We start from the raw sequence: 13,702 nt of genomic DNA, 5'->3' as shown, positions 1-13,702 counted from the left end.
TTAGTCATGGTAATGCAGTAGTTTCAATAACCATCAACAGCCAACAGAAAGCGTCGGCTACTTCACCCACAAGAGTCGGCAACTTTTTATCCTTAAATAAAAAAGAAATAAAGACAGATTCTTTCAAACCTAAGATTAAAACCCATTTTGCCAATGACAACAAGAAGTTGTCTAAACCTTATCGTAAATTTTGCTTTGAAATGTGGGAGTGTTCTTTTAAATATGATGTGCCCCCAGACACCCATAGAGATATGATACTGTGAGTTACTCTAACAACTGCCAACTTCAAATTTTATGGGAAAAATCCAAGTACCAATAATAGTTTTCATTGTATAGTTACTGGTACAAATTGCGAGAATATGACATTTCATAAACTATTTTTACATCTGAATTTGCTAAACGTTAAGACATATAGACTTGAGAAAGAAGAGAACCCATAAAACAAAGTCTGACTTGTGTGTCTTTTGTGTTCTAGCTAGCCACTCTGGCATGAAAAGAACTGTTATCCAGCTTTTTTGTATGACATGTACCTCTGTCCAAATAAGTCTTCATTGGCCTCCAAAATTACCATAATATTCAACAATTAGGATAAGTTTCTCATTCAATAGTTTTGAAAATGAGCATATTTCTCTTTGTAATGCATCAGCATTACTGTCTTCATTTGTGGGATTTGCACGTGTCTGCAGAAAAGTTGAATACATGCATACGTGTCTTATCCAATGCTCTTATATTTTTTTATGCTTTGCCTAATGCCATATGGTTTTGCCCATTGATAGGGAACCTCTTAGAGACAAAAGGGTTTTAAAGCTTGCACCTGTGTGAAGAGTAATTTTGTAAGGGTCTGCAAACAAAACAGAAACACATTTACCGAACAAAAACACAAATTTAATAGCTGCTGTCTTATTCATGGATAAACACCAGGTGCGTACGCAGGGAGGGGGGGGTGCATTGGGTGCACGTGCCCCCCCCCCCCCCTCCCCACCTGATAAAGAAGGTCCACTCAGATACGGCAAGATAAGAACAATCAAAGAAAAGGATAAATGAATCAACTTTTACATGTTTTCTTAAGGTCAGCTCAAGCTTAAAGTGCACCCCCCCCCCTCCCCACAGGAAAAGCTGCGTAAGCGCCTGAACACTTATAATAAGTGATGTTTCACTGACTTGTTGGAAGGAGATAATAATTTGCACAAAAATGATGGCCCACCCCCGCCTTTACTTCACTCTGACCTTGGTAGATGGTAACCTGTGGCACAGAGAGAAAGTAATCATATGAGTCTACATTCCTCCCAGACATGTCAGCAGATATACCCATTATCATAGAAGCGACACGACACGCATATCCAAGATGGCGGTCTCTCTTTAGTCAAGAATTGTCCTTTCACAGTAATTGTAACCAGCGAAGGATTACAGTTTGGACGTATTTCTGGCTTTGTGTTTCATAAAGTCTTAAGTTTCTCTCTCCCAGTGTATTATGCTCTCTTTAAAGTCAAGATTCACGTGTTAACGGACGTTAACTTCAGCGCCTTAGCCTTGTTTGAATAGTCCGATCGGCGAATTGATGTCTTCGACAGACAAGTGCATTTTTCGCTTAATGTCACTTTGTGGCTTGGCTCGGACGCTCGATTAAGAAGAAAGCAAATTTTCATGGATTATCATGAGTGATTTAGGAACGAGTGAACAACCAGACAATGAACCGAAGTGCATCGAAATACCACGAGGTTGGAATCGTATCCTCGAAAATGGTTCGATTTTGTACATCAGGTAAGGTGGCATAACTTTATTCCTCTAGTAGTCAATAAACACGAATTAAGAACGATTGCTTTAGAGCATGCAGAGGAAAATCACGAGCTTTCTCTTTGTTTTTAAATCTTGTAAAAAAGCGATATCCTCTAAAATATATAGTTGTCGCATAACTTGAGCTTTTATTTTGCATTCACCAATGTCGCCGGTAAATACATTTGTTATAATTAATTTCGTAGCTTAAGTTCCTTTTTCTCGTAAAGTTAACATAATATTTTGTTGAAGTACTCTCGTTTTTTCATTAAGAAATTATTTTCCTGTTTAGAATAATTATGTTTATGATTTGGATAGTTCCTAAACTAACCTACATCACCGTGTTAATCGGTTTTTCAATGTTTATTTTGAAAGCCGTCTTGAATTTATGTTTAAGTAAACTTGACTTTAACACTGAGCTCAAAGAAAGCAAACTTCAATTTCCATGTTAGTAAAATTTCGAGTCTCCCTCACATTCGTTGTCATGGAAATGGACCTTATAAAATGGATTCCTTGCCTCGAGACTGGAAATAACTCTTGTTCACTGGTAAGAGCAAGTTTGTGAAAAAGTGGCGACAACTGGGAATATTGCCAGGTACCATGTAGTTTCGGAAGAATAAGCTTGTTTTTAGGATAACTACCCCAAGGAATGATTGTTTCAAATCAACCTATGATTGGGTTGATTGAGCCTGAAATAGCTTGTTGCAGATTTTTTTTGAGTATTTGGACTGTATCTTGTGATTCCAAAATACTAAGCAAGGTTAATCCACTAACTAATTGACTTTGTCTTTTCTTTTTCAGCCCAAATAATAGTCGCTTAAGGTCACTGGATCATGTGATTGAATACCTTAAGACAGAGGGCACCTGCAAATGTGGATTGGACTGCCCATTCTTTGTGCAGAAGGTTTTTAATTTTGATGCCAGAATACCAAGCAAGTTGCTACCCGTTGGATCCAGGCCTGAACCATCCACATCAGGCTGTAAACATTGTGTTAATGAGAATTCAGATGCTTCCAACGCAAACCAATCAGAGGATATTGTTGCAAAGCCATCAAGTGATGGTATACTTCAAGGAGTTGAAAAGAAAAGAGGTAATTCAGTTCAGTTCAGTTCAGTTTATTTAGCCACAATACATTATGGAGAACAGCATAAAAAGAAATTATTATTCCATGGCACCCTGTACCTCAGAGTTAAAGCATCTGCATTCAGTTGTTTCCTGGAACACTCCAATTTTTGGTGACTATGCCAAAGGAGTCATTTGTACCCTTTCCTTTACTTCCAACGTGATTATGCCAATATTTTAATATTTCAGTCCAAGTGTTATTCAGGACTCTAGTTGCCTCGACATAGATTAACCTTTTAACCCCCTTACAAGTGTATCCCATTGATGCAGTAATGTAGTAGCTCTCATAACCTGCTATTGTTTTGTTTTGTAAGCAGCTCCTATCGTTTTAAAAGTCTAACTCATTGTTTCAATTGGTTGGTCTTTTGTTTTTGGGTGTCGAGCGAATCACATGACATGTTATGAGAGCTGCTACATGACTCCGTTAATGAGTACAATCATCTGAAGTTAGACAGAGTAAAATCTATGTTTCATTTTCAGGATTAAAAGGGTTGATTACCGTATTTACCCGTGTATAAGTCAACCCCCCATTTTTTATGGCAAAAAAAGCAATTTCTTAATTTCTTTGTTAAATGTTCATGGGACACTAATCTTGTATTCTTCGATTTCTGGAACTGTGGATACACAAAAAAGTCAGGGCCTCAAGCGCTTAATAGTTTTGTTGTTCAGCAGTTGTTGTATATGCAGGCATTTTGTCCTTGAGTTTCGAAAAAGTTCTCAGAAAGTCGATCATGACTTGTAAACCTCAAACTAACCTGTTTCGTTGTTCAAGGATAAAGGGCTTTAGAGGATAAGCATAACATTAACATCACAGAAGCAGGAGTTAGTCTTTGAAAATAACTTGCGAACGGTGCGAAATGAGCAAGGTTTAATTGTAATTATAATTTATAACTTATAATAATTATAATTTGTAACTTATAATTTCTCACATGACAAACAAAGCAAAACTCATAAATCAAAGGATACGAAGTTTGGAAAAGCATTTAAATCAGCCAGGTTTGTATAAAGAATAAAAAAACGATCATTACCAACCAGCATTTTCAGGTAAAACGAGTGACGATGCTTGCACGCAAACACGAGTTATTCCGCCAGTTTACTAAGCCGTTAAACGATCGTGTTTTATTTGAAGAAACAGAAATGCCTTTTACAGCTTTCCCCCTTTGGAAAACGAAAATTTCCAGTGTCTATTTCATATTTGTGCTTTTGAGTATCTTGAACATTTAGAGTTAAACCCTCTTTCATTTCAACTGGAATTGCTTACATTCATTTTGAAGTCTTTTGTCATTCATTTTGAAGTCTTTTGTCCACTGCGTTCGTTATGCCCAATGCAAGACAACATTATTATGTTAATTTCAAATAAATTTCTTAGCTGGAACATGGCTCTAAATCTTTGACCCGTGTACAAGTCGAGGGCGATTTTTGGAGCTTCTTTTCAGGCCATAAAAGGTCGACTTATACACGGGTAAATACGGTAATTAATATCCTTTGTAAGAGTCCTGTAGCCCAGTAGCAGAGCCACCGATCTATTAACCAATACCTTGTAGCTTCCACCTCTGTTAGGACCATTGAGGTCTTCTTGACATACCCTTGACACCATTGGTATCTTATTTATCATTTTTATGGTGTTATGTATGTGGTGTTAAATTTCACTGACAAGATAGCTTTTTACAGTAAATGTTTAAATTTTTCTTCACTTATTGCTTTGGAAGAACAATAGCAAATCCCTTCTCTTTTTGGAAAATCGAACTTTTGAAATTGAAAAATATACAATTAACCCAGTAAGAGTAAACGTTTGCTTATCTTTCAGGACCTGGGAGACCCAGAAATCCTACATCAAAAACAAGGAGAGTTGGTGTTCGAAAACCAGACCTTGATAGGCCAATGTCACCTCTTCACAATTTGCCCTTGCCTGTTCCCAGCTCCGTGCTTAACAGTCCTGTTCAAAGTGTACCAACTAACATTTCTGTTGAGCAAAGACCTTTGCCAAGTTTTGCAACAATTGTAAGCAGCTCTAAGCTTTTCAATCCTGGGGCAAGTTTGGGTAGTAACAACATACTGAGCAGCAGCGTGGTAACGACTGCAGTAAACAGTACCCCTTCAACGACAACAACAACCTTGCATCCATCAAAAGGAACCATTATGAACAACAGTGTTGCTGTTAGTTCATCCAGCTCATTAACCAACCCAACAGTCGCGACATTAGCAGGACCTGTTATTACACAGGCTTCAGCAACAACAGTTCCATTAGTAAGTGCTGTGACCACAAGCCAGAACAAAGCTGCAACCGTTACTGTTACAACACAGTTACCATCTAGGCTTCCAGGTTCAACCAAATCCAATAATTCATCTAGCCCTGCTGTCAAGAGCAGCTCCTTGAGTGCTTTACCAGCTATCAGCCAAGGTCAAACCAGCAAGACCTCTGTTTCAAGTTTTACAACCTCAGTTGTCACAACCTCTACTAGAACCATCCCTGCTGCAAAACAGCATGTAAGGCAAGTTTCTACTGTGGGTAAGGGTCCGGAAGTCAAGGCAACACCAAAAAGTATGGCTCCCCGAAGCAACAAGTCATCTAGGCCTTATAGTGCCAGAAAAACAGTTGCGGCTACTTTGAAGGCAGCTGCAGGGGCAGTAACAGCTGCAAATGCTAAGGTTCCCAATTCCTTGGATGTTGCAAAAACAGGATTTCATAATTCATTCCAGCAATCTCAAGCTGCAAAGACTGCTGACTCTGGTCTTTTCTCAGACAAGGCTGCAACTAGAACAGTCAGCAAACAATTGTCTCAAACTGTACACACCAGCACCGTGGGTACATCTACGACAACTGTTCAAGCTCCTGCATTATTTCATAGTGTTTTGAAAGATGCCATAGTGAAAGAACAAGGACATTCAAACCGTGTGTTGTCATCTCCAAGTACTCAGGCACCTGCAGTGTGCCACTCAGCCACTGTTCATTCTCTGAGAGCTACTCAAACAGTTAGCGACTCCTCCAGAAGCAAGTCTGTCAACACAAAAGAAGCAGTGCAATCTACATCTGCTTTGGTTCAAGGTGTCCACGTTCCACCTGCTGTTCCTCAGCAACTTCAAGCTCACAGGCCTCAAGCTCATGGAGTAAGACAGCCACTCGTGAACACTACAGGTGGTTTTTATACTGCAGTGTCTTTAGCTACCACTGTAAGCCAACAGCCAAATAATGCCCAGTCTGCAGTGGCTCAGGCTGCCACACATGTGGTTCCCTCGTCAGCAAGTGTTTATGGTCAGGCACATAATTCAGCGGCATCAACACAGATACCATCGCTGCAGCTTAATGCCTCTCAAGGTCAGGGTGGTGTGTTCTTTCAAGGAAATGGAAACCAGATATTTCAGATGAATCTGGATTCTAATCAACTTAAAGGAGCTTATCAACTTCATGGTGCACTGTACCAAGGAGCTATACCTGCAACGTTTTTGACAGCAGCCAATGCAACCAAGGCTGCACCGAGCAGTTCTCCGGGTGCAATTCCTCAAGCAATATACCCTACGAACCCTTACATGCTTGGCATTGTGATGCCCACTGCGATAACCCAGTCAGTGTCAAATCAGTCAGCCCAATCCATAGTGACGACAGCAACCTCCCCGTCGGCAACAGCAGTGGCTGCGTCAGTTGCATCATATCCTTATGTCACTCAAAATGCTGCAATTGCCGCTGCATTTGACTCATTTGTACCCATTGCTCCAGCTGCAGCACCAAGATTTTCACAGACTTTGGCTCATTTGGCGAGTGCTTACACACCATTTCTGCCAACAGGTGCTGTTCAAGGGAACGTCCCAGTGCAGTTTGCTGCACAGCAGATGTCATCAGTGGGTGCTTTGCAGTCTCAAACTGGTGGAAATGGTCAAATGGGACCAGCCATATTAAACCTTGCCGATTACACTGTTAAATACCCTCTCAACACAGTCAAACCTGGGTCATTTTCATCCCCGTCATCTACTACCACCGTTGGGTCCCCCAGTACTCACTCTCACACAGCTGTTGTCGCTGCCATGCCGTATTTCGCATTTGGTCAAATTAACAATCCTCGTTTTCCGTTCTCTGTGAATTTTGCGGTGCCGGGAACAAGTACCAATCCACCCGCTACCTCATCTTCCACCTCACCTTCCTGTAGTTTTGCTACATCAGTGACAACATCTCACCAGTACAGTCCTGGATCCACTGCCATTTCCCAGGTGGGAGGTGCTGTGTTGGGTCATGTAGCAATGCCGTTGCAACCTAATGCTAACCCCAGTGGGGCAAGTCAGTTGCAGACCACTCCCAATCCCCACCCAGGAAGCGCGTTTTCTCCACCGTCAAGCCACAGCAGTGGAAGTCACGGTAATCAAGCATCCACACTGGCTAGGCAAGTGCCATCTTGGTGCACTGGCGGCAAAAATGCGGTTAGCACTGCGTCATCTAAACAAAGAAAATGCACCGCTTCAGAAAGTAACAGCAGCAGCTGTGTCAGTGTTAGCAATAGCAGCGTCAGTTGTTCTAGCGTTGCGAATTCACATTCTTCTGGATCAGGTTCAGTGAGTAGAAACAGCTGTGGCGAGTCCAGTTCTTTGGAGACCTCGAAAACATCCAACCCAAGCTGCAGACAGTCACCAAGACATCCAGGCTTATCGTCTCCGTTAAACTCGCCTTTAGCATTACCGGTGTCAAATCAAGGGCTCTCTACCTGTCAAGGGTCTGTAAAGAATACTTCATCTCTGGCATCTGAGAGTATGCCTGTCCACAGTCAATCATTTAGTACTTTTGAGAGCCAACAAACGAACACTCCATTCGAGACGTCTAATAGTTTAAAAAGACCGTATAACGACAGCAGCGAATTGGCCAAGAAGGCCAAGTACGATGAGACGGCGTATTACAAAGACAATCCGCTGTTGGGCTTGAAAAGATCCTGTGAAGCCATCGAGGCGTACTGCAGTCCTCCAAGAAAGGAATCGAATAACGTTGACGATGATGGTGAGGATGATGATAACGATGATTTGAATGATTCTGCGGTTCAAAAAAACGATCAGCCTTCCCCTGTGAAGAAAGAAGCAGGGGAAGGAATTGGAAACACTGAAACACTAAGCAATTTGAATAACTGTGATCAAAATGATGAATGCGAAAAAGGTAAGTGGAATAAAATGTCAAACAGAACTTGAGAATGGTCTACGTTTTTTCACTAATATCTTTATTGCTTACCTTCCCTCCCAGAGAGCTTATAAAATGTAAGATAAACGTGCTACGGAAGTAGAACAATATGTAAGAACTGATTGGTGACCTCCTTTTGAAGATTTTATTGAACAGCAACGTCCATCGCCTGGAAACTCGTAAAAGTCTTGTCTCCTCGTGTGACTTTTGCCCGAAATTCTCGGTTAATTTTTTTTTAATTTGACCGTTTACCATTTCGTTGTGTTTTTCTTTCGCTTCTGTAGAAATGGTCGCCACAAGGCACCCTTCATAGGGATGAAATCGGAAGAAAAGGCATGCGTAATGGCGAACGTTCAAATTGGAAAAACAACGAGAAACTCTAGCAAACTCAAAGCCTTTAAAGACGACTTTTGGGGGTTTTTTGTCAAAAATAGAAGATCCTTACACAACAAGAGGCTAGATAACTCAATTCGCTTATAGTCCGTTGTGTTCTCCCAGAAAAATCTCTGTTTACGGCAATAGAAACGGTTTATCCCGTAGCTCAGTTTTTGTTAACCTTCCGTTGTTAGTTTTCTCTTTGTTTTGTTTGACTTAAGATGGTTCGATTTTCGTTTTCTTCTCAATCATTAGGTAAATGTACAGAAAAGTCAAGTATTGGTGGTATTCAGCCAGTAGAAGATCAACACAAGTCTCATCAGATTTATAATGGAGACGTTTCAGGCGACCAGCATGAAGAGGCACACGGTAAGAAAACTTTAAAATAATTGCGGCTCAACCGAACTTCCTCAACCACAATAAATTTTGATTAGTGATATTATCAATCTTAACATTTTTATTGTGTCTGATTAAGTTCGCTTGCGCGGGAAAATGTGGGGTCGTGTCGTACCTCATTGAACGGGGATAACAACGGGTTTAGTCACAGAAAACAATAAGAAGTACGCACTATACAGCCAATGAAATATAGTTTTCAGCAAGGTACGGCGCTACCCAAAATGTGGCGTGTGATATTTACAACAACAACTCAGCGTAGGTATAATATACATGAACAGACTTAACTGATTAGAGTGTAATGTGAAGTGCTACGTTTCTACCCCATATGAACCATGTGAGCGTTAGCCCTACTGATGGAAATGGGCCAACACAAGGGCAGAGAAAAAGTCCGACCAGGGTGGGAATATACATGGAAAGAAAAATACTCAGTTCTAATTGGCTAAAAAAGAGTGCATTTCTCATGTAACACGGGTGCAAATTGTAGCACGAGACAAATCAACTCTGATTGGCTTAAGATACAATGAAACCAACAAGAGCCAATATATTTATTGCTGTATAGAGCGGTTTTCAAATGAGTGTCGTAAAACCAAAACCAAAGTAATTACTTTGGCCAATCAAAAAGGACGGAGGCAATCTAGTAAACCAATCAAAACTCGAAGTAATTACACGTAGCCGACACAAAGCGCGGGAAAATGTGCACGCGCAAGCCAAGATTGGTTTTGGTTTCACTTTTGATTGGTTAAAAAACTGGCGCGAGAACTTTGAACCAATCACTGAGTGAAGTAATCATAAACCAAAGTAATTCGCTAATTACGTTCGACACTCAATTGAAAACCGCTCTATAATTATTACTGGTTTCTTTGTGAAGAGTGACTGAACATAACATAATAACTAGGAAAGATGTTGATTATTTCTTCGGCGAAAGAAATTGCTTTCTCACTCAAGAAGTAGCAACTGAACTAGTTTGAAAAAAGTACTCCGTTTCGTTTAAATTTTACAGTTCGAATAAAGCATGAGCCGTATTTACCAGTCGAGGCAAGTCCATTACCCACGAGTACAAATGACAAGCAAGAATATCTGGAGAAGTCTCAAGTACATAATATCAGACCGCAGTTTGAAATCGGTGATATTGTATGGGCGCAGGCCCGGGGTCTGCCCTCTTGGCCTGGCAAAGTGGTGGATGCTAGCGAAGTGGGAAAAAGCCGTCCAGATGAAGGAAAGGTAAAGAGCGACTTCCGTTTTTAGTACATTTGATCAATCAATCGTTCATTTACAACCGAAACTGATTGTTGCAATGGTATGTTTTCAGCGCTGGGTCATGTGGTTTGGCGATCATACTTTCAGTCAAGTTGAAGTTGACAGGCTGAAGACTTTGTCTGATGGATTAAGAACGCTCGATGATAAAGCTCGCAAGAAGAAATACAAGTATGCTTTTATATCAGACTGGAAATATACGTCACACGTGCACGCTCTTCTGTTGAACAAAGGGAGAAGTACTTCTCAGTATCATGCGAACATGAAATGCGCGGGGCCTGGGGATGATTAAATTTTCTGTGCTAGCCATTCTCGTCCCTCGGGCCTTCTGACCCTTATAGCCACTGGAGCTGGAGACTGGATATTTGGACCATTTGACGAACTGGTCTTGTGTCCTGCCTCTAGTGTCTGTAAGGGCTATGCGACTCTGGGGAAGAATAATATCATGATTTCAAGAACGCGGGCCTTATTGAAGTTCCCATGAGAATTTTCCTTTAAAAATTAGCGTTAAAATATGACAACGTTTAAAATATGACAACGTTAAAATATGACAACGTTTCAACCTCTTGAGCCTCTCGAAGGTCGTTTCCAAGTTGTGGTAGAGTAATTAAGCTTTTTTTATCTTTGGTCTCTCATATCATCTAAGGCACGGATGCGGAGTAAACTCAACGTTTTGTTTAAATCCCGAGTTGTTAATTTATCGGTGAAAATTTCAATCAATTGACTTACGTTGTACAAGTTTGCTTTCAAACACTTTGGGTGCAGCCTGTTTTGACCATTAATAGAAATACACAGAATTTTCCCATTTATCTCATTCTTTTGATAACAATTTTTTGGGGGAATGAAAGGAGTAGTATTTTATTCACCCCAGTATTCCGATAGCACTGTGAAATTAGAAAGAGCACATGTATAGAGCGACTTTCGTATGACCTTGAAGTAGTGTTCGCAATGATTTGTTTCACGGACCAATGTTTGGCAAGATTAAGACACAGCTTCTCCTTATTCCCGCCAAGGAAACTCCTAATATGGGCAGGAAACAGTTCGATTGGCCAATCACATTACTGCATAAATCAAATGACGTCAAAGCGAAATGCCAATTGCTTTCCAGAAGGTTCCAAGGAGCCTATGAAAATTCGCGCTCATTTGTTTTTGTTCTATAAACCAATTAAATGTTTTGCGTCTACGAGGTTGCTCTGTTTTTACTTTTATTTTTCAAGGTCATATGAAAGTCGCCTTATCGGAATACACAGAATTCGTATTTTTTTGCGGGTGGGGTGGGTTTTATTTTGGCGCGAAAATCGTGCGCGATCCACTCGCCGGCTGCGAAGTCATTCCCAGGTCACCTCCGGAATAAAATTTTCCTCTTTTATTGAAGGGCGAAGAAGACAAGGATTGGTTTAGAGCAGGCGATAAGTGAAGCTCTTGAAGCACTCGATATGGTAAGTACCGTTTAGCTCTTGCTGTATCAATTGAGCAAAAACTCTCTTTGAGCTTGGGTGAGCAACAAATATCTGCCTTGGATCTCGGTTGAACATTTCCGATAACTTTGGTTATAAATCGTTCACTTGTATAGCGAAAAGAAGGTGCATTAGTTCGATTCGATTTTTTGATTTTTTAATCTCTTCCGCTAGTCTTACATTCTTTTGTTTGTGTGTTGTGAATTTCAGCGAGAACGTCTTCGAGGAAGACAAGGTGAGCTTTCCTTTTTCGTTTTTACTGTGGTAAAAATTTTTTTTATCTTTTTGGCTAGAATTGTAGATACAGCATTCTTCTTCAAAATACCCGTGATCAAAATATTAGGTAGGCCTTAGTAAAGTAAGGAAAGCTACTTTTGAGAGGGCCTCCCGGACAAACTGTCCGTTTTCTCTGTTATTAGGGAGCTTACGAAACGACGACGCCGACGGCAACGAGGACTTCATTTAAAAATACAAGTTCGCGTTATTCATGTCACTAAGAAACTATTTCATGTCATTTCGCGTTAAAAATGTGTAGTAACTGTCGAGGAATTAAACTGGTATGAGTGCGTTGGAAGCGTAGAGAGAGAACTGAAAATTCATCGTCATGTGCTAACGTCCTCCACAGAACTTTGAATTTGGTCATTTCACGTCGTCGTTTGGGAGATGACGGCAAAGAAATGTACCAAAATGTAAAACGCACGTGCAGAGCGTGCAGAGCCATTGTTTTTGCTCACTAAACCTATTGTTTTGTAGCGTCGTCGTTGCTGTCGGCGTCGTCGTTTCGTAAGCTCCCTATTGTTTTGTAGCGGCGTCGTCGTTTCGTAAGCTCCCTATTGTTTTGTAGCGTCGTCGTTGCTGTCGGCGTCGTCGTTTCGTAAGCTCCCTAATGTTGGATGTTCAACGTGGGTTCGCATTCAAATTTGCCCCTTCGGTGCTCATGAATAAGTAATGAATGTCATTCTGCCCGAGGGAAATTTTATCCATCACAACTGAGACATATTGGCTGGTTATAGGTATTTCTGATCTTCCTATAATTTTTTCCTTCCCATTTGTATAGCAGCAAGGTCTAAAACCAAGAGGAAGAGACTTAGATGACGATTCCGTAACCACAGAAAACAAGAACGAGTATCCAGGGAATTTGTTACTGTATTTTATCGAAGTACTAATATATTCAATGATAAATGCTTAGTCGGGGGATTTAGGATATTATGTATATATGTATTGACCCGAGAAGTTTTTAATGCTAATGTCGTTTCCCAAAGGAAGTAGAACTCTCGTTACCTTGCATCCGTTTTGTAACCGAATTTCGGCACTTTTTACAGGGACCATTTTGTTACAATCTGCAAATTGTTAAATACGTCTTTTTTTTCTAAAAATGGTGCTCAATGTATACAGCAAGCTACTTTTGGCGCCAAATATTAGTACAGTAAGTTATACCAGAAACCCGTAAGGGTTGAAACGTGTAACGCGCGTTCACAGCTTCCGAATATTCAGTGCGAACTGATTGGTTGAATGTTTCACTGCTAAGTACCATATTTGGAAACCCCTCGCTCTTGTTGTTCCAAATAAGGTACTTAGCAAATTGAATATTCAGAAGCTTGTTTCCCAGAACACAAGGGGCCGTTACACGTTTCAACCCTTATGGGTTTCTGGTTATACAAAGAATGCATCGGCACTTGAAGGCAATAGGGGAATCTTTGTTTACATTTTTTTCGTCATTAGCACAAGGCTATCGTTTTCTAAGCAGTCAGCTGAGAATCAGGCACTGAATATTGGAAGTGCATTGCATAATCAGCTATCTCTGAAAATTTGAACGCGATATACCAGATAATCTCTAGGCAATGATGCTTTGAAAATTCGACATTTTACAAAGAATGTGTGGGGTCATTAGCGACATTGTCACCCAAAGAGTTATCAGTTTTTGATGGCTAATAACCGGCTCGTTATCAAAGCTAAAAGACTTAAAATTGGAGATTTAAGTGTTTTTTAACCTTTTGAAGTCAATTGCGTGATGCCTTCCGCGAGCAACCTCATCATATTAATTTAATGAAACAAAGTGTTAAGCAATGTTGTCAGCAAAGATTCCTTTACACGTGCATTGGGCTCTGCGAACGGGAAATTCTTGTTACCTACAGGGTCTTGGTAACCCTTTTAACGTGTCTTATATGGAAA

General features: G+C 40.5%; 1 protein-coding gene across 3 annotated transcripts in view; it reads left to right on the top strand.

Annotated features, from left to right (window-relative positions):
- The first annotated feature begins 1,329 nt into the window (after positions 1-1,329).
- The window catches only part of LOC138012850 (uncharacterized), a 13,717-nt gene continuing 1,344 nt past the window's right edge, over positions 1,330-13,702 (top strand). Inside the window, exons 1-9 of one of the 3 annotated variants that reach the window (XM_068859763.1) lie at positions 1,330-1,761; positions 2,575-2,864; positions 4,704-7,874; positions 8,679-8,792; positions 9,820-10,040; positions 10,129-10,244; positions 11,449-11,512; positions 11,741-11,765; positions 12,588-13,702. The exon at positions 12,588-13,702 is cut by the window's right edge and continues 1,344 nt beyond it. In XM_068859763.1, coding sequence (XP_068715864.1) covers positions 1,655-1,761; positions 2,575-2,864; positions 4,704-7,874; positions 8,679-8,792; positions 9,820-10,040; positions 10,129-10,244; positions 11,449-11,512; positions 11,741-11,765; positions 12,588-12,625 — 4,146 coding nt within the window. In that variant the 5' untranslated portion in view covers positions 1,330-1,654 and the 3' untranslated portion in view covers positions 12,626-13,702. Of the gene's footprint in view, positions 1,762-2,574; positions 2,865-4,703; positions 8,028-8,678; positions 8,793-9,819; positions 10,041-10,128; positions 10,245-11,448; positions 11,513-11,740; positions 11,766-12,587 lie in introns of all 3 variants that reach the window. The other 2 variants (XM_068859762.1, XM_068859761.1) reach the window with 2 other exon arrangements.

This window comes from Montipora foliosa, chromosome 8, assembly GCF_036669935.1.
Source record: "Montipora foliosa isolate CH-2021 chromosome 8, ASM3666993v2, whole genome shotgun sequence".
Classification (NCBI taxonomy): Eukaryota; Metazoa; Cnidaria; class Anthozoa; order Scleractinia; family Acroporidae; genus Montipora; species Montipora foliosa.
Note: the sequence above shows the minus strand (reverse complement) of the source record. Positions and strands in the feature narration are given on the sequence as shown.